This window comes from Mucor mucedo (genome assembly GCF_025094135.1).
Source record: "Mucor mucedo strain NRRL 3635 chromosome Unknown EV154scaffold_25, whole genome shotgun sequence".
Lineage (NCBI taxonomy): Eukaryota > Fungi > Mucoromycota > Mucoromycetes > Mucorales > Mucoraceae > Mucor > Mucor mucedo.
The window spans coordinates 90,278-113,278 of NW_026252309.1; the positions used below are offsets into that span (position 1 = coordinate 90,278).

The following is a 23,001-nucleotide window of genomic DNA, read 5'->3' on the forward strand; positions in this document are numbered from 1 at the left end:
CAGGACAACAAACATTATAAAAAGGCTAGATTTTAATTTTTTTTTTTGCAATTTTTTCAGCTTTTCTTTTCAGCTTTTCTTTACACTTTATACCATGTCCTTGCCTCCACTTGTATTCTTTTCGCTGACACCAGAAGATGAAGATGACATGTATCCTCAATCACCTCAAGACTATGAAGAAACTACATGGATAGATGATTCTGAATGTCAAGAGAATTTATTTTGCATCCTATCACTCACACCGGAAGAAACCATTGTTGACAAAGATAATCACTGTATCCATACGTCATATCAAATCTTCTTTGAAGAGCTAGGATATTTTACAGAAGAACCAGAGCCTATTGATCCGACCAGAGATTATGATTTAGAAGCCAAAGAGTTCATCAGCCATCGTGACAATAAAAAGATTGTGCGTCAAAAACATGTTGATTTGTCTCGCATACCTTCTTTGGATCATTCAAGGTCAGGATTATCTTCTTCTTCATCTTCTATACATCATGAACACCATTTGTTGGACATTAGATCTCCCCATTATATGGGCTTACAACATCATCATACCGCATCCCATGGTGAAAATGCCTATCATTATAGTGAAGCCAAGCATTTTTTGCAAAGACCAAGCAGGTTACACTAATCAAGCCTCCTTATTTTTATCCTTTCTGTAAATAACAATAATACCCCAAGCATTAATATTCGATTTTCCTCTTTTAGGATGATCTCCCCCCCCCTCCTCCTCCCCTTCACACACACCTACCCCCTTCTATAGATAAACACATGTAATAAATATAATTTGTTTATTTCCGAACGTTTTGTTATTGTTTTTAATAATTCTCTTTTGCTGCTTTAGCCAACACTTCACCCGTTTTCTTGATAACACCCATATGTACGATACGATCACCTGCCATCGCAACTGGATTGGAACTTCTTCCTATCACCTAACCAATAATCATCAAATGAGTCATTTGTTTTCTTTCTAAACATTCTACCACACTTTACCACACCCGTGCAAGGAGCGAAATATTCATCTACCACGTTACCAAACATATTTTTGATACGAGCAATGATCTCGCCTTTTCGAACCATTGTATTTACATCAGGATATACCTCCAGTAAGCCACCCGTCTTTGTATACAACTACATAAAAAAAAATAACGATGAAACTCTTGAAGATAGATACACATAAAAAAAAAAAAAAGCTTATTATCTTTTGTTGATTACCCAAAAACCTCTAGAACATAATACTGTATTTGGTGGTCCCGATAAGTTTCCTTCAAGTGGACTCTTCGTACTTGTTTCACTTATATTTACATATTTCAAAGGATACATGTCGAAATGATCCAAGATACGCATAATACCCATAAATGACCACTACGTAGTTTATATACACATCAGATACCGTGCTCTGTTGAAAAAGACAATCGCTTACCTGAATGTATCTGTCTTGAAAGGTTTGCGGATTTCCTATTTCTACTGTAATTGCTTTAATTCCGCGTGCAGCTGCAGCTGATCGTAACGTGCCTATTTTATTTTTATTTTTACATTTCATTGAGATTTTCTCTTTGTTGTACTTCATGTAGCTCTTGTTTTTTTTAATATATACCATCTTGTCCTGAATTATGTAATAATATTTGTGGTTGCTGAAGTTTTGCCATGCTTGCACCCACTGGATCATTCTTATCTCCAAATTAATATCATACTCCAAGAAAAAAAAAAGAGCACTTACTAAGTCGGCTCGCACATAGTAGGAGTTGACACGACCAAAACTCGCGGTATGTAAATCGACCATGTAATTGAACTGAGATATAATCTTATTCATCAAATGATAACAATAAACTTGAGATGCGTAACCGTCTTCTTTACCCGGGAATTGCCGGTTTAAATCGCGTCCATCTGCAAATTCTCTTTGAAACTTGAGGAAACCCCAGACGTTTACACAAGGCACAGCAACCACCGTGCCTTTTAGTTTGTTGATATCAATTTGAGATATGACTCTATAGTCTTTTTTTTGAGCTTTTTTTTTTTTTTTTTCATTTCTACGTTTACCTGTGAATACAAGGAACACCATTCAGTTCATTTCCATGCACTGCAGCCGTGAGACCAATGACTGGACTGATATATTAAAAAAATTGTAGTCAATACGGGGCTGCAATTGTAAATATTTAACGCTTTTTACCCATCGCCTGTGCCACGGCACACAATGATCGGGAGTTTGATCCATTCGCTTAGGCCTTGTGTCATGATCTTAATCCATGCCGTACTAATTGCTTTTAAAGGAAATTCATCCACATCCAGCCTGTCTCGAGTGACGGGAGGTGGCATATCTGTATCCTTGTGCATCAATGCAAATGCTGGTGGCTCATAAATGATGCTTGGATCAAAAGACCCGTAGCTATCGCGCCGCTCATTTTCGATTTTTTCCGTAATGTTCAATTGATTAAATTCAGTATTGGGCTGATCGACAGAGACAATTAAGCTGGGTCGACGATCTGTCTGTCGTCGTTGACTGGGCACAACATCGGCTGTGGGTGACGTGGACGCTTGCTTTTGAAGTGTACCGCCGTAAGTTTTTCCTTCCTCAATTTGAATCACAACGACGGTTGCCTCTAAATTCCATACAATCTATTAGGTGTTCCACTTCTCTTTATATGAATTAAAATACTTTTTTTTTTACCAATGCCACTAAATGGACCTTGCTGGGTTCGCGTGGTAGCCTTCATTAAAATACTAGTAGGACTGGCATCCTCGTCACGTTCAAGCAATAAGGTTTCTCCCGCTTTCAATAAAAGATGTTGCTCTTCCTTGTGATTTTCATCCAGCAAAATGCTGACGTATCCTTCTACTACATAGACAAGCGCAAATGCACCGAAAATCATGTTTTTACGTGAGTCCACATCACCCTGAAGATCTGTCTCAAACGCTCCAATTTTGTCGATTCGGATTTGCGCGTTTCCTAATTCTCGTTTGAACATGAACTGAAGTGCTTTCACCGGAGCGTTCATAACCTGACATGTTGTTGTCCTAAATTTTAAGTTAGTAAAACCGTTTGTTTCCCCGCTGTGAGATTTAGAGTTACCATTCGCCATGCCACGAATAAGGAAATAACGGCTTGATTTTAGTACGTGTTTCTCTACCTAAATGAGATAATGACAAGGAAGGATGATTTTCTCCGGGCAAAATGACAGTTGTGCTTTTAAAATTTAAATCGCTATTAATATTAAAAAAAAAAAAAAAAAAAAAAATTATGCATCATTTTGGGATTTACCAGTCATAACCAGGAAATACAGAAAAATTACAATCCGCTTGCATACATGTTTTACTGAACCGCCAAAAATAATCATCTTTTGTAAAATCTCTTGCTGGAGGATAAATAGCAATTTCTTCTGTCTTTCCTAGCCCGTTTTTCCAAGCTTGAGATACATAATCATTTCTATTAATTAAATAAAAATAAAAAATCACATTTAGGAGATTTTTTTTTCTTCTACAGATAAATCTCTTTTTACTCTTTTAAAAGGCTAACTTGGACAATGCCAGGATCTGGCGAGGAGGACTCCAATAACGCCGATTCTCCATGAAATTCTCCCATGTTTCTTTTTATACACACAAAGTAAAAGAAAAGAAAAATAAAGAATAAAATAATGAATTAGAGGAATGTTTTATTGATTTACAGTAAAAGTTCCGCCCAATGGAAGAACATTGAAATGTTGAGCATCTAAACCTCGTTTTTCCATAGCTGCCTTCAAGCGCTTGGGTGGCTCAAACAAGGGCTCATCGGTCAATATGAATGTACCCCAATGGATACCAATCTAAGATGATATATCAGTTTCAGTCGAAAATAATTCTCCTTTTTAAAATACTCAATAACACTTTACCGACTGCTTGCTCTTGATGTCACAATGCAATTCCACTGCATCTTCAGGTGAACAATGGATAGGTGACATGAACCATCGTGGAGAATAAGCTCCGATAGGAATAAACGCTAAATCAAAAGGACCCATCTTTTCTCCAATTTCTATAGTTTGAAGCATGAACATTGCTGTCCTTGTCTATATTCTTTAACAATTGCCCCCCCCCCTTTTTTTTACCTTTAAATGCAGGACAGTGAGGCAACGTATCCAAATACTGCGTATCATATTGGAATTCAGGTTTTGTGTCCGCTGGCACTGCGCGATATCCTGTATCACTACCATAATCATATGTGAGTACAAAAAAAGTGCGATAAGCTTTTATATATATGTATATATATTTTACCCTCCAAAAAACACTTTCTGTACTCCACCATCCTTTTGGGCCTGTATACACCAGGATGCCCATAAGGTCTTGTTTCTATCAAACAAGCCTCTTCCAGAAAAATGCTGACAGGGAGTACACGTCATGGTGAGTTGTGTTGTACTGTTTTGAAGCGTAGCTGTCTCCCACCAGTCTAATTCAATCACACGATCCTCAGGTAATTTAAACCAGGACTTGTTTCCGAGCGGCACGTAGAATTTACACTCGGGATAAAGCTTGGCGAGTTGGTTCACCGTATCTACATCCAAATGATCATAACTTTTTTTTTTTCGCGGATAAATTATCGGATAGACTACGCTTTTTTTTTCTGTCAATGTGTAACTTACTGGTTGTGTGAAATGATGACGGCGTCAATGGGTGGCAACTCTGAAAGTTTACATGGAGGATCCGTGTATCTCTTGGGACCAGCAAATTGAACAGGAGAACATCTGTTGACCTTTTTAGTTTTTCTTTTCTCATCCTTGTATATGGACTTGTTGTTACCTGTCTGAAAAGATAGGATCCAGAAGCACATTAAAGCCCTTGATTTGTAAGAACATGCATGCACTATTAAAACAATGATTAAAACAATAAAAAAAAAAGTGACTTGACAAAATAAAAAATAAACTTTACTGCCCGAGCCAAGTAGCATGAATATGATCGTCCTTTTGCTTTATCAGGTTCCAATTAATCTCGACAGTTTCAGGCTTGTCTACAGGCTTGGCACTCAAGATGGATGTATCTGCCGTAGTAAACATTTTAAAAGCGTCCAGAAACCCGTAACTAACAAAAGAAGGCCAAGGGTTTTTAAACCCTTTTCCGTCATGGTGTTCTTTTCCTTGAGCAAAGACTGGTTTTTGTGACATGACAACGGCGGTAGAAATAGCTAATGTAGTTGCTAGGCGACGAAACATGAGTTTAAAGAAGAGAAGAAAAAAAAAAAAGGGACAGGGGAAAAAAAGATTTCACTTTAAATGGCAATCGGTTCTTTTTGTGTTACCGTAACGCGTTTTTTTTTTTTTTTTTTTTTTTTTTTTTTTTTTTTTTTTTATTATGTACAAGGAAATAATGGGAAAAGATGAAGGAATTAATACATGTATTTCAAAGGTTGATGCTGTTCAATCTCCAAATACTCTTTTTCTCTAATGGCGTGCATTAATAACTGATCGCCATACTGTTGCAACTCTTCTAGAGAGATATAAATATTGTAATTGTTGATGGAGAGGAATTCAAGCTCTAATGAGTTTAATTCTTTTACAGGAAGACCACCCACCTACAGTAAAATTTAAATATCTAGGGTGTCCCACCTCCAATGGATAGAGATTAATTACCTTTGCATATCGAGCGTTTGTGAAAAAGACGTCTGAAAAGAATTTACTTGAAATCATGATGCCGGAGATAATTAGTCGGTGAATGTTTAATGAATCTATGCGTAATTGTTTAATGGCTTGTAACGACATGCGATCAAAGTAGACCAGCAGACTAAGAAAGCATTCGTTTGCACAAGGGCAATATTTCAAGATTCTGGTCAAGTAAGATTGTATATCAATACTTGGTTTTGATCTTGATTGGAAGCAACTGTATTCTTCTTGCTTCACTATAATGGCATCATTGGCTTTAATGATCTTTTCTAGTAAACAGGTCAACATCTTTATCGTCTCTGTCACTGGGAAATTTGCCAAGTCAAACCGACTCGAAGGCCGTAAATGTGTAATCTTTTTCACCATCTTGTACAAAAAAAAAAAAAAAAAAAGGGGAGGGGGGTTAAAGAATCAAAAATAAAAGAGAGAGGTAAAAAACGGGGAGTTACATGATGGCCCAATCATTAAGCAGATGACCCATTTTAATCTCTTTCTGCAACTCAGCAAAGTAATGCAAACAATTAGGGAATGATAAAAAACGAATCTATCGCTTTCATAAAGATAAAACAATGCAAAACATCTTTTATTTTTCAATTGATTAAAAAAAAGAAAAATATAACAACATATTTTATGTAATAAAACACTCTTTTAAAAATGCCACAGGCATGTATGTAAATGCAAAGTTTTTATTTTTTTTATTTAATCAAGAATTTGTTTATGTTTGTACAATGTTACACCACCGAGAGATTGTGACTTGCAATTAAACAAATATAAAAAGGCGGGACTCACCTCCCTATTTTTCTTGTTGTTAGTTTTATCAACACTTTTTATTCAATACATGAAGCTAAGCCATAAACAACAACTTATCCGATAACTCCTCTAATGAATTGTTACTTACTTATACTCTTATAAAAAGATAGTGGGAGAAACAATAGAGCTTTGTGTCTGACACGAGCTCGTAAAAATATTCCGATTTATTTGGTTAGTTTAAACTTAAAAGGACATTTATTTATACATTGTGTTATCCAAAAAAAAAAAAAAAAAAAAAAAAGCTTAATTCGGTAATGCACACACAAACATTAGATCAAAGATCTACTGGCAGAAAAAAAAAATGCAAGCTTCTTTTTTTTTATAGCAGTCTTCTATGCGCTCTGTATATGTCTGCATAGTCCATTTGGGGTTTAAAGACGACACGGCATTGCCTATATTTATTTTCTTCGGATTTACTCTATCATTGTATTGATAGTACGCGAACTAACGACCCATCCAAAAGTTTTTTTTTTTTTTTTTTGGTAATTCTGTCTGAAATAATACTTTAACAGGAAACACAATTATAGTAAAGCATCTTCAATCCTTGTATTGAAAGGCCATATATAGCATCATTGAGTTTCATCACGCTCATACACTTGTAGTCTCTCAATACTACAACTTGAAAAACTCCGCTCTGTTATAAGCAATACATTTTAAGTGGTACTTTATTCGTTATCTTTTACTACAAAGCTCAGTGGAGACCATAGCTTTATCTCTTTTACACGTACTAATATAGTTATATTGACATTATCAATAATTCCATGTCAAGCGTCGACCTGTCTGCTGTGATTAAGGTACCTGGAAAAGTTAAATTATAAGGCAGTTGGAATAATGTGACACGGTTTCTAAGATGTCTTTATCATAAATTAAAAGACTGTTTGCCGTGCCAATACCTTGAATGTTTTTTAAAATTGTTATTATTGTCGCAAGTATATGTGGTTATCCTTAGTCACTTGCTTCGTAAATGTGTCACATTCGGAAGTACTGCCATCTTAATCATTCTTGTATTTCCAACTCTTATTATGCAGTCTCACACTACCCCTATTACAACCTTAGGGTATGTTTATGGTATTAACTATCTATCTTGGGTATATGATTATAAAATCAATCTTGATATATACCATTTAGATAAATAGATATAATTTATTTTTAGAAATATTATGAAAGATCATCACACAAATCCCTTATCCAGGTATTGACATTATCATTGCTATGGCCAATGTCCATTGCAGACCTTTCTATGCGTTTTTTTTTTTTTACCGTTTACCACAGCCGATCTTTCCAAAAGTCGTTAATGAAATCAAAGAGTTCCGACAACAAGCCCTGAAATTGATAATTTTTTATATGAACAAAGAGTCGACACTTTACAGCTAATACACTATATATTTATATAGTTAGCTTTAGAGCCTACAGATTCTCGAACATTGTCCATGATAATGCAATGCCCCATAAAATGGTCGTGTCGGTTCATTACATTCAAAGTACTGGCAATAAAGTTAAAGTAGTGGGCCTATAACAGTACCAACTTTCACATTGATAGAATTCACTACACCCCCAATTCCCTTTCCTTTTCTTTTGAGGACCTACGGCTTTTGGGGCGCTTAGCTCTCATATTTACAACGCCCAGACTAGATATAGCCCCAAGTAGTAGAGTTTTCACACTAGCTACTGTTTTTATAGAACCTGAACAACTGCTCAAGATTGGGTACCCTTTTGTTTTTGACCAAGCCAAAAAAGAGTTTCATGTTGATATGAAATGGTGCTTTATCTACAGTAGCTCATATAATCCATGTCTGTCTCCTGACATTTTTTTAACCCATCAATATCTTTCCTCGAGTTTTTGCTGGTTTATTTCGTTCCACTAAATAAAAATGCGCTGTTTGCAAACTAATGTTGCACTTTTAGGTCACAAATCTATGGAAACCAGACTTGGAAATGTCAAGGTTGATAAAATGAGTCGTTAATCTTTCCGTCCTTACGTCCAACACAAACTATCAGGCTTGTTATCAATCAGCTCAGTTCATTCTCGGCATCGATTTTTTTTAAAGAGTTTCTTGATAAGTAGAGGAAATGGCTGCCAATGGTGGGTCTTTAGAAGACTTGTATCATGGGTGATTTTCAATGCTGCTCAAGTATACAATGACCTGTTGTAAAATACTGTGGGTTTGAACAGATTATCCTGGTCTGTTTGAGCAATGTACATAGAGGAGATGAATTAGAGTACTACTTCACTACACACACACACAAAAAAAAGAGATCTTTCTACGGGGGATTTGAGGTTGAAATTCATATAAAACTCTTCAAATCGTGGTTAAATCATGCAAACCATGAAAAATTTTCTTCTTCCCCCTCCTTCCCTTCAGCAATACACGGGGGAAGCTCTATTATTCAATAAAAGATATATCATCCTTACTAGGATGATATATTAAAGGGGTTTTTCTTTCTTTTTTTCATTCGCCCTGTGTATTTCACCCTGTGCATATGAAATCATTCACTAAACAGAAAGGGAATAATAATTTACCCGATAGGGGTTTTTTACTTATTTTTTTTTTTGAAATACAGTCTGGGGGGTCATTCTTATTCTTTTGAACACACACACTCACAAAAAAAAAAAAGGATGATGAATGATGAAGTAGTAAACAACATACCCGTACTTCAAGCTACTAGAATACTTCCACCCAACGTATTACTCCGAGTTTTTCAATATTTACCTGTACCTTCCTTGGCTCAAGTAGCTCTTGTCTCGAGACGATTTAAAGTTTTGGTTTACGATGATGAAATTTGGGATACTAAATTACGCATAATGTTGGAAAACGACACGGGTGCATTAGCCGCCATGCTGGGTAAAATAACTTGTTTTTCTTACCATGTAATCTCTTTGAAAAAAAACTAACGAGTCTATCCGGGCGACCCCCGGGGGAGGCAAGTGTAGAAGGAGAAAATGAAAGCAGTTCACTTATTGACGCCGAGAATACCATTTACATTAACAGTAAACCGCTCAATACGTTAATACCGGGCATGTCCACCGATCCTTACAGCGCAAGAGCAAGAGCTAAATCCACTGGTGTCGCTAAAGAACAATTTAAACAACTTTATACACAACTACTACCTTATTATGTCGATTTAAGAGACGACCACAATAAAACAAGTAAAGTCCTCACTGACTTTGGAAACCAACCTCAGGAATGTGGTAAAGTCATCAACTTGTTGATGGGTTTAGGTCAATGTCATGTCGTCGATGACTGGAAGGAGGTATATATTATATACGTGTGTGTGGTTTATATATATATATATATTAAAGTGGGCAAGCCCTTCAAAAATATGTATAGCTGAACGAAGGTGTGAGTGCATTATCTCAATATTTCGAAAGTGCCTCACTTCACGAATTCGAAGTGGCCTATGATGTTCATAATACAGCAGATATGAAGGTAAGGGAGGGTTAAAATGTTTTTAAAAAGGAGGAGGAGAGAGTGTTTTGACTGACTTTGGGTTTCAAACAGTCTTATGCAAATGCATTAATTGCATTAAACGGTGGTTCAACATGTATGCAAACCTATGTTCAGAAGCATCCTATATTTTACGACAATCCATTTAAACCCGAAGACAATTTCATGTTTGTAACTTTTTTTTTTTTTTTAATCTGATTCAATGTGTATTTATTTAACTTTATATCCGTGGATTAGCACGTTACCAGATGATTTGACACCGTTCAAGAAACTCATGTCACTTGTCACGGACGAACTTAAACAACAATCCTCATTAGCATCTCAAGTATTTCCCGAGAAAATGGATGCATTCTATCTCTTTGCTGACCGTGTTTTTGAGGATGTAGTAAGTGATTGATCTTTTTTTATGTGTGTGTGTATATATAAGGGAGTATCTGAAATATGTACCATTTTCTTTTAAAAGATTGCAGAGTTTGTGGCCCAGTTACTAGGAAGAGCCATGTCATTCAGTACACTTTTATACTTGCAAACCATGTCAGTCGTCTTGGCATCCACACGAAAAGTCATTGCTGTCCTGACAAACCCTGAAGAAGTGCCTAAGCCCATCGAGCATGATCGGGGTGTCAATCTATTGTTCAAACTGTTTTTGCCTTTTTTGGATGACTATTTGTACGAGGAAAGTCATTATGCACAAAACATTACCAAAAAGTACATTGACGACTGGGTAAGTTTTCCCCTTTTCTAAAAGAAAAACTTGTTTTCGTGTCACCTCAAACATTTCATTTTCTTCTCTAATAGAATAATCGTTCGGCAGCACATACAGACGCTTCAGCACGTCTCACCAACCAATCTCGGGAGACCTTCAAAAGGTAAGTGTGTTTCGAAATATATAGTTTTTTTTTTTTAAAAAAAAATGGGGTTATTAATACCCCCCCATTCATTGAAACAGAAACTACTTGGCTGCCTTCAAGAAAGTATTGACTTTACCTGTAGATCTGGTTTCCACGGCAGCTACCACCATCGCTTCTCCCTTCCAACGATCAAATACCATCAATTCTAAACGATCATCCACTTTATCCGTGGACTCCACCACACCCACCACACCTAAACCCACCACCCCATCATCATCGTTGGCCGGACGTGATTCCTCTGATAGTAAAGATGTGGCTGGTCAATTAGAAACAGCTAAACAAGAATTAGACATGCTTCAAAACTATTTATCCTTGGAGATCTCGTTACAATTGATTCATATCAACAAGGAATCTGAACGTCGCGTACAACAATTCATTGATATTGGATTCCCAGGAAGAATGAAATCAGACATGTAAGTCTTTGAGAACTAAACTCACAATAGGGTGGGCTTCACTGAAAAAAAAATTTACCATCCTCCCCTTAATAGCCAAAAGACATATGAAACCATCTTTATCCAATTATTAAAGACATTAGGCCAAACACATATACAACCGGGATTCGACAGGTAATTTTTTTTTTTGTTATTGTTATTGTATGGTTTCTGCAGGGATATATAACAAAAAAACTAACACTTTCCCCTTATTAAAAAAAAAGTGCGTCGGTAAGACTGGCAACGTACAAACCTTCACTCAATACAAGCAACGAAGATGTACCGCCCTTAACCGAATTCTTCGAGTTAGTGCATGTAGCAGACGTGATCCAACAAATGATCCAGCTGTATTACGACGAAGAGATCACAAAACATGTGGATAAGCATGATTTCATGAATGACGTCAATAAAGAAAAGAAATCCTTTGAACGTCTTTTGGATGATTGTGTGGCAAGAGGGATGGATGGTGGTATTCAAGTCTTACTGTCTCAGGTTGAATACATCTTGGCCACAGAACAAACACGTCAGGATTATAATCCGCCAACCGAATCTATGCCTGATTTGAAACCCACCAAGGCATGTCGAGATACCATCGCCTGTCTCAAAACCAATACGTCTATGCTCAATGGAGCAGCAGAAAAAGGAACCATGGATCTCTTCTTTAGTGAAATTGGCCGACGTTTCTTTGAGTGAGTTTCTTTTCTTGTTGCAATATAAAAGAAATCAAAAACTAACTCCCCCCCCTTTTTTTTTTGTATACAACAAAAGAATTCTTTGTAAGCATTTGAAACAACAAACGGTGAATGAAATGGGTGGGTTCCGGTATATCTGTGACATGAACGCTTATTATGATTTCATCGTGTCCTTACGACAAAAGACCATCACACCTTATTTCTTGGCATTGAAATCTTTAGCCAATCTGTATATTATCGAATCCGCTGCGGATATCAAGTCATTGATCCATGATCTCGAGCGTTACCATGGTCTCATGCGAATTGAAGATCTATTTGAATTTGCTGCTTGTCGTAGTGATTGGCCCCTGATAAAGAAAGTAGTTCAAAAGGACATGACCGACTGCTGTCTCATGTGAAAAAAAAAAAGAGTCTCTTGCTTTTTATTTTATAAGTAATATTAATAATAATAAAATTTGGTATATAATGAATATTTTCTTAGTTGGTGCCAAAGAGAGCACGGAAATGATCCCCGAGAGCCACCATACAAAGTGTTTGCCAGATACCTAAACCGACACGTGGCGTAATACCTCTAAAGAAACCCTTGAGTCCATTATTTGCATAAATGTACCTAGATGCAGACACGATCGACATGTTCTCTGGTCTTCCGGTTGCTTTGACCTGACTTTGCATTTCGATACGAATCACCTCAATGGGTTGATTCCAACAAGATAAGGCACCACCCAATACAGACGCTAAGGCTTTATCCAATGCCGTGGCTTTTAAATGTGCATCAGCACTATCACCATAACGAGCTGAAATAATACTCTCTTGCGCAAATCGTGTTATACCAAATCGCGAGGCCCAGTTGGTACATTGTCGAAGCGCCACTGCATTTACACCTTTATTGATACCCGCAATACCTTCCTTTTTAAATATACCATGCGCAATCTTGAACGTAGACTCCTTGACCGCTAAAATAAAACAAGAAGAGAAGTTAGTTTTGACCCCTTTCTTTTTGTTTGTTTGTTTATTTCTTTCTTTCTTTTTCTCTTACCTGATTTATGACGCGTGACCTCTACCGTCTTCATAAAGGTACAGAAGCCCATGGTTGTATAGGCTTGTGCAATACCACCTCCCATACCACCTGCAATGCCACCCTAAACACACATATAAAAAAAAACAAGGTTAGCACATAGATACGTAATTGGGCCCCCCAAGAAAGAAAAAAAAGCACGCTTTACCAGGAAGGGAGAAGCACCAGCGGCTCTAGCGAGATGTTCAAATTCCGACGCAGTAAAAAGCAAAACGGCACCTTTAGTCGAAGCTTCAATCCAGGCCCAGGGAATAAGACCTTGGTAGAAACCAAAGAGACCACCACGTGCATAGATATGCGATAAGGCTTGCTTTAAAGATTGTCCTCGGTTGGCGGCTAATTGTGTCTTGACCACTTCGAAAGGTTGTCCCAGTGTAGATACCTCGAACAGATTAAGAGCTGTATAGTTTTTTAATCATTAGCGGGGAATAGATTTTATCTTAATATTTAAGCTTACATGCTCCCAAGAGAAGGTTTTTGTAGGAAACGGGTTTCTTTTTAAGAGGTTCGTTAGGATTAATAGGTGTAGTATCAATAGGAGACATCTTATTTATATTATTATAGTAAGAAAAAGAAAACGAGAGAGAGAAAGAGAGAAATAGATAGATTGAAATTGTAAAGGCTTGCTTTTATATATAGCCCAGTTTTTTTTTTTTTTTTCTGTGGCCGCGGTGTACTTTCCAAACTGGGAAAAGGATCCGCATAATGGATTACTGTTTCCCCCCTTCTTTTCTCTCCCTCTATAGATATCTCCCCCAAGATCCCCAAACGGGATCCTCCCCCATTTTTTTTTTTTTTTTTTTATCTTTGCCGTTAAAAAAAAAAATTTTTTTTTTATGTATAATAAGGATAAGGATAAGCTATTTGATCAGGATTATAATAATGATCCCCATACTGGTATTGATGATATATGTAAGAGTCTGGATAATAAGATTTACTCATATATCCATATCGATTTGAAAGCTGTTTAATTCTCGCTTGATTCTCTCGAATGATCTTTCGTAACTGTTCTTCTCGTTGCATATACACTCGTAATTTGATTCGCCATCCTTCTCTCTCTTCTTCAAATTGGTTTAATCGTTGCTTTAACGCCTCCAATTGTTCATCCATACCGTCCCTTTCTTCAACCAACGTTTTGTCCTCTCGGCTCGTCTCTAACAGTATCACCTCTTGTGGCGTCAGCGCATTTCGAACCGTCAGCCGCACCTGTTTAGGCACCGCCACCGGTAGTCGCACGCTTTCCTCTGCTGTTGTTATTGGTCCTGCTGCTGCTGCTGTTGCTGCTACAGGTGCAGTAATGGCAGCAGGTGTAGCGCTTTGAAACACAGGACTAAACACAATACTGTGTGGATAGCCTACAATATCCAATAAATCCGAAGGCGACTTGGCTCGACAACTTAAGGGTGAGAAATGGCGTGTCAGAATCGCAATGGATGCTGCATCCATTGTAATCTTGCTTGTATTATGTCGTTTTGGTTCCTGACGCTTTCGTTTATAAAAGAACTTTTTGAGCATTTAAAAGAAAAATCAAAAGAGAGAGAGAGAGAGAAAATAAACATATATGGACATACGCAATAACAACAACAACATGCACAGAAAAAAAAAAAATGACGTAGATTTGCATGTGATTATTTTTTATTATACAAGCTTCTTTAACAAGGAACTTTTGACTTTGTGTTTCCACTTTTTGACAGGTTCACAGTCATCCTCCTCCAGCGGTTTCAAAAGACTCTGAGAAAACATGGTGTAGATACGATCGGATTCGTTAGCCCAATGGGCCGAACATAGCCGATATTCTAAAGGGATCCAAATATCATTACGATCAATCCATCGTCCTCGCGACACGTACGATTCAAAATAGGGACCTCCACAGTGGCTACATGTCTTTCCCCTCTTCAAATAGGACTCCATTGTCTGCGGTAAACCCTTCAGAGGTTGTCGTGTCTTGACAATGATACGTGCACATATCTCCACTAAGGAAGGTGCATCATGAGCCAAAGGAAAATCATCCAGTGTCGTGGTCAACGGACACCCTTCTAACCGAAGTCGGCGCAGGAACGGTAATTGTGTGATCTCTGCAGGTAGGATGGCGATTGGGTTGTACGATAAATCAATGGAGGTAAGACTATTGACATGAATCGAGGTCAACCTCAACTCTTTCAACTTGTTCTGTGATACATTGAATGTCTGCAGCTTACTCAATTGATCCACGGTCGTCGTTGCCAAGGTTTCCAATCGGTTATGTGACACGTTTAATTCAACTAACCGCGATAATTGTCCAATCGTGTCCGGTAAAAATTCTATTTGATTGTGTGATACATTTAATTGTTCTAAATGTTGTAAACAAGCGATTTCTTCCGGTAACTCTGTTAGATAATTGAACGAACTTTTTATAAGAGGGAGAGAGAGAGAGAGAGTCAGTTTCGAGATACAAGACATATATATATATATAAAAGAAATAGTTACAGGTCGAGTTTGCGTATCATGGTCAAGAGACAGATATTGGGCGTGATGGAACGAAAACCCCTTTTCGAAAGGTTGATATCATGCAGTGATAGACAAAGGGAAGAGAGATCACCAAAAGAGAATGCGTCACCAGGAGCATAAATGATTTCTTGTGTTTGTTCTTCAAAGCTATTGTTGTTGTTGGGCTCTTTTGGATTGTCGTAATAGGTCTGATCAATGTAAGTCAAGTCTTTCCAGAGTTGACTGTTCTTTTCGTATAGCAAAAAGCCTGAATCTGTCCTACCACTCTCTTCCTCCTCCTCTATGTGTTGTTGTTGGATAAGCGAAGTGTGTGAGGATACAATGCCAAGACCGTAAAGAAATGGTTTAAATAGGACATGATCTTCTTTTTTTTCTTGCGTTTGTTCGTTTTTAATATAAACTGAGGCTCGAATCGATGTCGTGTATCCAAATAATGTGGAGCAAAAGCTTGTTTTGCTTGTCGTCACACCCATAATAAGATATAAAGAAAAAAAAAAGAAAAAAGGAATATATATATATAATTAAATTAAAAAAAGAAAAATAGTTGTGTGCTGGATTTTTATATGTACATGCATAGATATAAAAAGGAGTTTTTTTTTTTTTTTTCTTTATATTTATGACAAGAGTTGAAATAAAGGAGTAAAAAAGTAAGAACAGTAAAAAATAAAAATAAAAAAAAAAAATAAAAAAAAGAATTATACTGGGTTGACAACCACGTTAATTTCGGCAGTTTCTTGACCAATTTGAACAGACACTTGATGTTGGCCCAAGGATTTGATACGACCACCCTCGGACTTGAATTCGATGGTAGATTTGTCTACATCTAAACCGAATTCCTCCTTTAATTTACTGATCAAATCTTCAGCCGTCACTGATCCGAAAGTATGATCACTGTTCGGCACAACTGCTCTGTTAAACAACAGTTCACGGACTCCTTCTAAATGTCCCATCAACACCTTTTTCTTTTCCATATCTACTGCCTCCTTCTATATATGTCTTCCTCTGTTTAATTCATGCAATATTTTTATCATTTTTTTTTTTCTTCTTCCTTCCTTACCAACAATTGTGCGGCTGAACTGGCTTCCTCCATACTCTTATCCTCCTCATCCCCTTCAATCACAGCCTTCTTGTCGATATAAGTGGCTTTACCGGCAGGGTACAAGATATTACGCATTAATCCAGCTATTATAAATCTATAATATTAATATTCCAGTCTCATCCATTCATTTTTTAAGTTATCCTTACGTCTGACAGCAACAACCTCATCTTTTTAAATCATGATCATATTCACACGTTAGTAATCCTATCTCTTTCACTTTTCTTTTTTTTTTCTTTGCTTACTTTCAAGTCCAACACCTTCAACAAACTGGTTCAACTTGACTTGAATATTGGCCTTCTTATGAGCGTGTCTCTATTCTCACCCACCATTTACATTAATACTCTCATTCTTTCTCATTCTCTTTTCTTTTCCGTCTCACCTTGAGCACTTGGCTAGAACAAGACAACAAGTTCTTTCCGAAGGGACGTAAAATGAAGGACATGTTTTTTTAAAAAAAATATATATATGTAAAGAAAAGAAAAATGTCAACGACAGGGCGGGAATGAATATCACCCATAAAAAAAAAATATTTGCCGGCCCCAAACTAGGGTCCTCCCCTCCTTCCACCTCTTGGTGGCTTATTATCTCTCTCCCAGCAGCAGCAGCAGCAGCAGCAGCAGCATCTCAACCCATAAAAAAATCCAATTAAAAATAAAAAATAAAAAATGGCCTTTAGTAACCCATATACACGCTCCGTGCTAAGTGCTTTAGCATGGGTTCCTGTTGCCATCTTTTTCGTAGACCATGGCTATAGTTACGCCGTCATTAGCGGTCGTTCTATGCAGGTAACAAAAAGAAAGCTTTCTCCCCCCCCCCTTTTTTTTTATATTATTGTAATAAAACCCACAACTTTAACAAAAATAATAATAGCCAACATTCAATCCAGACTCCAACCTCATGGAAAAAGACATTGTCTTGTTAAACAAGTGGTCTACCACAGACCATAAATTCGACAGAGGCCAAGTCGTCACTTTAAAGTAACTCACTCTTTCCTGCCCCCCAAAAAACACACACACATACACTTACATACACATACACTTACATACACATATACACATAGGTCACCCATCGATCCCAAAGTCACCATCACAAAACGTATTCTTGCATTACCGGGAGATACCGTACAACCCCTTCGAAAAGACGAGATTGTCCCCATTCCTGCAGGTCATGCTTGGGTAGAAGGCGATGAGGCCTTTCATTCGAGAGACAGTAACTCCTTTGGCACCGTAAGAAGCACTTTTATATATATATATATATTTGTACTGAACTAACCATCCTTTTATGTATATAAAAAAAAGGTTCCTATTGGCTTGATCAATGCTAAAGTCACCTACATTTTATGGCCACCCAGTAGATTTGGACCCGTTGAAAAGAAACCTGTCAATAAGGACAGGGTTCAAACCAATGTCTATCATCCTGGGCGTGATGAATAATTCTCTCTCCCCACACCCTTTATTTTTTTGCATATATGTATGTAATAATAAACGGGATTTCAAAAAAAAAAAAAAAAAAAAAAAAAAAAAAAAAAAAATGGTGTGCATCACTCACTCCACGCGTTTATCATGTAACTCGCATGCGATTTTTTTTTTTTTAAAAAAAAAAAGGGTGTGTGGTTACTATAGAAACGGGATCTGTCATAAAATTAAGCCTGTCTTTATAAGGACTTCCGTGATGGACTTTTTCTCATATTGAAGGGTGTCATAAATCGCCAAGTTAATCATGGAGTGAAATTTTTTTCTTTCTGTGCACAACTTGTTTAAGGAATCTTTTAATATTTAGAAAAACAACTCCAAAGGACCAAATAGCTCATTTTACTTAGGGGGAGAGGTTTTACAAACAGTCTTATTTTAAAGTTGCAATGAACTGTTAAACTTTCCCTCCCTCCCTCTCAAAAGGACATTTTATCATTAAAAATTTAAATACAAAGATTTGTTCTCATATAATGAAATATTGCAATTCATTTTTTAATTAAATCACCCTTTCTTCTTTTATATAATTAAATTGATTATTCTCCCAAGGGGGTAGTAGAACTTTTTTTTTTTTTGACACACTTGAGGGATGGTACCATCTACTCCCCCCCCCCTCACCCCACGTGGCGGCAAAGGGGTCGAAAAGACTTCCTTCAAATTAAATGAGTCCCCAATCCGTTAAATACAGAAACAAAATATATATCAATCTCTCTCGGGAGATAGACCTTTTCATAGCTTACAAAAGACACTCTTATAACACACAAAATAGACTTGTAACATTTTTTAGAGCATTCATCTCCGACCATCAATTCAGATTCATGCAGCCCATTTGTCCGTATAGCTTAATCTTTATCCTCTAGAAACCCTGTAGTTCATACTGAAAAAAAAAATCACAAAAAAATCCTAAAAGGTGTATACATGGATATTCATACAGATACATTGTACGTAATAAAAGTCTTTTATTTTAGATAGCTGCTGCTGGATTTCCCCCCCCCCCTTTTCCCACATGCCCAACTGGAAGAAATTTGATTGGCCTTAAAAAGTGCTTACGTCAGCGGTGGCTGAAACGGGGATATAAATACAACATCCCCTCATGTTTGCTTTTTTTCTCCCTCCTCAGTTAGTAGCGATTCTATCTGTGGGTCTTTCTGCATTGGTTGGTTTAAATGGGAATTACATGGTCTCACTTCGGTGCCCAAAGGTCATTGTACATTCTGATGTATAACTACGCACTCACTAGTCACACAACCTCGGTTGTGGTTTGAGGAGACTGAGAAAAAGTGGACGACGTAAACAGTGAAGCTTTTTCGAATCTCTTTTAGTAGTTTTAAGTCATTGACTTTCTTCCTTTTCTTGTGTTGGGTAATAGGGTGACTAGTCCTTCACTTACTTTTAACCGTAAAAGGAGAGGGTTTCTTTTAGGCTGGTTAGTATGGACAGTTCTCACCGGTTGGATATCCCTACACAGACAACAACTGTGTTTCTTGTTCGTAGTAAAAAGAGTTAACAAGTAATCGAGCACAAGAGCTTGTTTCTCTCTTCTATTATTGATGATAACCTCCGTTGCTGTCTCAAAAAGGTGCGTGCAAACATCTTTTTATTTTTAATTTTTTGGGACGAGATGTGCTTCCACCTTCTCGTGGTTTGTCCTGTTAATCATTTGTAGCTCTTAAATGACTGCTTTTGAGAACTGAGAGAAGCACAACGTTTGAACTAAATAAAGCTGTTTAAAATAAAGTATAAAGTAAAATCGTGTCTTTTTATGTAAAGTATCTTGTATTCTCATGTAAAGATCTTGTATTCTCATGTTAAGATCTTGTATTCTCATGTAAAGATCTTGTATTCTCATGTAAAGATCTTGTATTCTCATGTAAAGATGGAGATAGTATTTGCCCTTTAAGTATGAATATAGTGAGCACCCATCATACAGAGGATATCTACTTTTTTATTTTGCAAATGATGAAAGATTTTATTTTGGTTAAAGGGGAATATTCTATCACTTGAATTTTATATACATATTACACATTCTCAATGGTGATGGCAGCATCTCTTGTAAGAATGGGTTGAATAAAATGCCCTGTTTTCTCAAACTGAATCATTTTTGTTACGCATTCTACAAGACTGGCACCAGTAATATCAGGACCACCCGTATCATACATTTTTGCCGAATACACCTTTTCACTCGTATTCAAGAAAACTGTTCTAAATGATACGTTTTTCGCACCTGCCAAATCAAACGCATAGGATCCCACCATGTAAAAATTCTTTAAAGTAGGATTAATATAAATAAATACCATCCTTATACCTCTTTATATTCCCCCCTTTCCCCCCCCCCCGTTACCTCGATGCGCTGTGTCTTGTGCACAGCCATTCTCATCAACTCGGAGTAGACTTTGGGGTGTGGTTTAGATATACGCAGGTCGTCACAACATAACATATTATTGCTGCTTGTATATGCATCTAATCCTGTCCGACACAACAAGGCCGTTGTATCCACAGTTCCACCTACGGACAAAACCCATATATCCCATTTCTCTAATACCAACATATCCAAAGCTTTCAATGCCTCCGTGTCCGGTTCAATCGTATCAAAGGCCGTCATGATGGCCTCAATTTGCACGTCCGTCGCCGTGATTTCATAATCGTCACTGAAACACAATAATGCACGTGTCAAGGTCACCTTGAGAACCTTTAACAACGGACAATATCTTCCAGCCTGTGAAGTAGCAATGTAATCGCGTAAGGCAATATTGTACCAAAACGTAAAAAACTGTCGCGCTAATCGTGGTGTCATTTCAAATGCCTGTTGACTGAACGTTTCTTCAATCTTGTCAATGATCTTTTCAAAAGTACATAACGTACCTTTTTTTTTTAAGCAAAAGTTTAAAAAAACAGTTATTATACTAACTCTTTCTTTATATATATATAAAACATACCATATAAATCAAAAGCTACAAACGGCATTTATGGAGAAAGAAAGAGTAAAAGCATATGAAATACCGCATGCTTTGCATACTATGTCACAATGAAGGGATAATCATTTTACCGGAACAATGACGAATGTTAAAAATTATGAAAAAAAGATAATTTTTTACACCATGCGATCCCAATACCATGCGCTTTAAAACACATATCTATAGTTGCGACAACTAGTTCACCGGACCAAAACTCAAGGGGAATCAGGACCCAAAGAAAACCATTCAATACAGTGCTTCCAATCCCAATTGGTCTACTTTTTGAAATTTGGCCACCTAAAATAAGAATCGAACTTCAAGAGACAATATTTTATGCAATGAGGGTGAAGGCAAAGTAGAAAATAGGATGGGCTACTTTTTTTGGGAAAGATTGAATGAAGAATGGACCAATTAGGACTGAAAAACTGTATTTTCTAAATGTGATAACATTGGGATAATTTATAATGTCAATAAGACGGTGTAGTTCAAACTCACCATTGCGGAGATAGTTGCTATGAATGGTAACTTGAGAATAAAGGCCAATGTAAGGGTAGCTGTGGCACTTACTGTTTTAGGCCATCATAACTGCATGCCTCCCTGATGCCTTGATGTCTTGCAAACTATTTCTAGAATCCCACCAAGTATACTATGTAAGTGCATAGTCGATTATTTGTTTTTAATCTGCACCGGATCTTTTGGGGCCTTTACAGATAATAGGGGCCTTTACAGATAATAGTTCGAGGATGTCACTTTTTTTAATTTTATCAGATGCTTATAAGTCGTACGATATCTGATTGGATCAAAACATATTCTGTAAAATAAAAATAAAAAAAGATAATAAAAATCACTAGAGTCAGCTATGATTAAAGATATTCTTAATTAACAAAAAGTTTATTTATAGGTATTGGGAGAATATAAGGTATCTTTTTATTTTTATTTTTTATTATAACTTAAGAACTGCCCACTTCTTGACGGCAGTGGTAACGTAACTCTGGATTTTACAAGATCTTTCCTCGACTGTCACGGACTCTGGTATGGTCTTGGTTAAAGTCTTGTAAGCACTGAATTGGAGAACAAAGAAATCGATTTGACAGCCGCTTAAACTCCAGCCTTCATCATCTACGCGGACACAGCCATTATGGGTCTTTCCGTCAGGTAATTTTAAGCCGTTTAATTCCTTGATGAATAAAGTAGTTCCTCGCTTGATATCATTTGAAGCGACACTGACCCAAGGCACCAGGCCCTCGGAATTGCTTCCTAATCCATAGGGAGTCTCGCCACGATTGAGCTTCATAAAAGAGTCGGTGCTGCTGCCTAAATTCACCATGATGCCTGATTTAAGTAAACCGGTACCTTCCATTTGAAACTTTTCATAGGTTGTCTTGGACACTTTTGCAATAAGTTTGCCGTTATCTGTCTTTAAGGATTTGGTCTTGGAGCCATCTAAAGTGACTTTGCCACCGTCGTTTGTCATGTCTACTTCGCCTTCTTTGGGAATCCAGTATTGAGTGATTCTGACTTTTTTATAACATTTTGGGATACGCTTGTTAAAGGGTGCGGCAATGACAAGTGTTGATAGTAACAGGATTAAAAGGAGAGAAGCCTGCTTCATTTTTATTTTATTTTTTTTACAGAAAAAAAAAAAGGTACTGGTAGAAATGCGATCAACGCTTGTAGAGAAAAAAAAAATGAGAGAAAAGGAGAGGTACAGATAATTTTTTTTTTTTTTTTGACAACAACAAAAACATGGTGTCTTTATATGAGTCTTTTTTTATTTTTTTTATTTTTCAATGTGATACAAGTGATTGTCATAAAATGTTCAGAACAGAAGGAAGAGAAACATTCGTCCAAAATTAGACAAAAAACACACGATTCATTGTAAATTAGTTTGACGAGTATTTAGTTTTTTTTTTTTTTTTTTTTTTTTTAAGAATCAAATTGTGTTACAACCTTGAGGCTCCCTTTCAAATTCTTTTTTGGCAGTAAATTAGTTTGTCCAA

The 23,001-nt window shown here is 36.9% G+C and overlaps 12 protein-coding genes across 12 annotated transcripts; 3 read left to right on the forward strand and 9 right to left on the reverse strand.

Moving 5' to 3' along the window:
* Positions 1-109: 109 nt before the first annotated feature.
* Positions 110-496, forward strand: EV154DRAFT_393855 (uncharacterized protein; the record flags this gene model as incomplete). Its single annotated transcript, XM_051595149.1, has 1 exon — positions 110-496. A coding segment is annotated over one exon (387 nt), but the record flags the coding sequence as incomplete, so codon positions are not given.
* Positions 497-777: 281 nt separating this feature from the next.
* On the reverse strand, positions 778-3,595 carry EV154DRAFT_501775 (uncharacterized protein). The gene is made up of 12 exons (XM_051600733.1): positions 3,501-3,595; positions 3,263-3,427; positions 3,074-3,187; positions 2,672-3,018; positions 2,174-2,603; positions 2,044-2,109; positions 1,724-1,991; positions 1,601-1,673; positions 1,427-1,518; positions 1,219-1,368; positions 997-1,134; positions 778-935 (listed from the first exon to the last, which is right to left on the reverse strand). Exons 1-12 carry the CDS (start codon positions 3,581-3,583, stop codon positions 822-824), a joined length of 2,040 nt encoding a protein of 679 aa, XP_051459779.1. The 5' UTR covers positions 3,584-3,595; the 3' UTR covers positions 778-821.
* Positions 3,596-3,854: 259 nt separating this feature from the next.
* EV154DRAFT_537062 (beta-lactamase superfamily domain-containing protein) lies at positions 3,855-5,180 on the reverse strand (the record flags this gene model as incomplete). Its single annotated transcript, XM_051604183.1, has 5 exons — positions 3,855-4,009; positions 4,083-4,180; positions 4,249-4,545; positions 4,771-4,833; positions 4,900-5,180. The coding sequence occupies 5 exons, from the start codon at positions 5,178-5,180 to the stop codon at positions 3,855-3,857; spliced, it is 894 nt and encodes a 297-aa protein (XP_051459780.1).
* A 137-nt stretch (positions 5,181-5,317) lies between these two features.
* EV154DRAFT_501782 (cyclin-domain-containing protein) lies at positions 5,318-6,200 on the reverse strand. The gene is made up of 2 exons (XM_051600734.1): positions 5,598-6,200; positions 5,318-5,539 (listed from the first exon to the last, which is right to left on the reverse strand). The coding sequence occupies exons 1-2, from the start codon at positions 5,991-5,993 to the stop codon at positions 5,354-5,356; spliced, it is 582 nt and encodes a 193-aa protein (XP_051459781.1). The 5' UTR covers positions 5,994-6,200; the 3' UTR covers positions 5,318-5,353.
* Positions 6,201-9,010: 2,810 nt separating this feature from the next.
* On the forward strand, positions 9,011-12,323 carry EV154DRAFT_501786 (exocyst complex component Sec10-like protein). The gene is made up of 11 exons (XM_051600735.1): positions 9,011-9,280; positions 9,370-9,689; positions 9,767-9,865; positions 9,938-10,050; positions 10,121-10,268; positions 10,347-10,607; positions 10,682-10,752; positions 10,833-11,207; positions 11,283-11,360; positions 11,450-11,914; positions 11,994-12,323. The coding sequence occupies exons 1-11, from the start codon at positions 9,055-9,057 to the stop codon at positions 12,313-12,315; spliced, it is 2,478 nt and encodes an 825-aa protein (XP_051459782.1). The 5' UTR covers positions 9,011-9,054; the 3' UTR covers positions 12,316-12,323.
* EV154DRAFT_501790 (mitochondrial carrier domain-containing protein) lies at positions 12,324-13,584 on the reverse strand. Its single transcript, XM_051600736.1, has 4 exons — positions 13,450-13,584; positions 13,141-13,391; positions 12,954-13,056; positions 12,324-12,870 (listed from the first exon to the last, which is right to left on the reverse strand). Exons 1-4 carry the CDS (start codon positions 13,535-13,537, stop codon positions 12,395-12,397), a joined length of 918 nt encoding a protein of 305 aa, XP_051459783.1. The 5' UTR covers positions 13,538-13,584; the 3' UTR covers positions 12,324-12,394.
* Positions 13,585-13,798: 214 nt separating this feature from the next.
* On the reverse strand, positions 13,799-14,604 carry EV154DRAFT_501791 (uncharacterized protein). Its single transcript, XM_051600737.1, has one exon. The coding sequence runs from the start codon at positions 14,505-14,507 to the stop codon at positions 13,827-13,829; it is 681 nt and encodes a 226-aa protein (XP_051459784.1). The 5' UTR covers positions 14,508-14,604; the 3' UTR covers positions 13,799-13,826.
* Positions 14,605-14,630: 26 nt separating this feature from the next.
* EV154DRAFT_537066 (uncharacterized protein) lies at positions 14,631-15,478 on the reverse strand (the record flags this gene model as incomplete). Its single annotated transcript, XM_051604184.1, has 2 exons — positions 14,631-15,378; positions 15,459-15,478. The coding sequence occupies 2 exons, from the start codon at positions 15,476-15,478 to the stop codon at positions 14,631-14,633; spliced, it is 768 nt and encodes a 255-aa protein (XP_051459785.1).
* A 520-nt stretch (positions 15,479-15,998) lies between these two features.
* On the reverse strand, positions 15,999-17,131 carry EV154DRAFT_150298 (uncharacterized protein). The gene is made up of 5 exons (XM_051594105.1): positions 16,958-17,131; positions 16,821-16,890; positions 16,725-16,745; positions 16,537-16,661; positions 15,999-16,465 (listed from the first exon to the last, which is right to left on the reverse strand). Exons 1-5 carry the CDS (start codon positions 17,018-17,020, stop codon positions 16,175-16,177), a joined length of 570 nt encoding a protein of 189 aa, XP_051459786.1. The 5' UTR covers positions 17,021-17,131; the 3' UTR covers positions 15,999-16,174.
* Positions 17,132-19,172: 2,041 nt separating this feature from the next.
* On the forward strand, positions 19,173-19,947 carry EV154DRAFT_549941 (uncharacterized protein; the record flags this gene model as incomplete). Its single annotated transcript, XM_051604898.1, has 3 exons — positions 19,173-19,248; positions 19,417-19,557; positions 19,818-19,947. Exons 1-3 carry the CDS (start codon positions 19,214-19,216, stop codon positions 19,945-19,947), a joined length of 306 nt encoding a protein of 101 aa, XP_051459787.1. The 5' UTR covers positions 19,173-19,213.
* Positions 19,948-20,065: 118 nt separating this feature from the next.
* On the reverse strand, positions 20,066-21,011 carry EV154DRAFT_479376 (HAD-like domain-containing protein; the record flags this gene model as incomplete). The annotated part of the gene is made up of 3 exons (XM_051598253.1): positions 20,066-20,311; positions 20,389-20,909; positions 20,984-21,011. 3 exons carry the CDS (start codon positions 21,009-21,011, stop codon positions 20,066-20,068), a joined length of 795 nt encoding a protein of 264 aa, XP_051459788.1.
* An 880-nt stretch (positions 21,012-21,891) lies between these two features.
* EV154DRAFT_501806 (uncharacterized protein) lies at positions 21,892-22,818 on the reverse strand. Its single transcript, XM_051600738.1, has one exon. The coding sequence runs from the start codon at positions 22,611-22,613 to the stop codon at positions 21,945-21,947; it is 669 nt and encodes a 222-aa protein (XP_051459789.1). The 5' UTR covers positions 22,614-22,818; the 3' UTR covers positions 21,892-21,944.
* Positions 22,819-23,001: the final 183 nt, after the last annotated feature.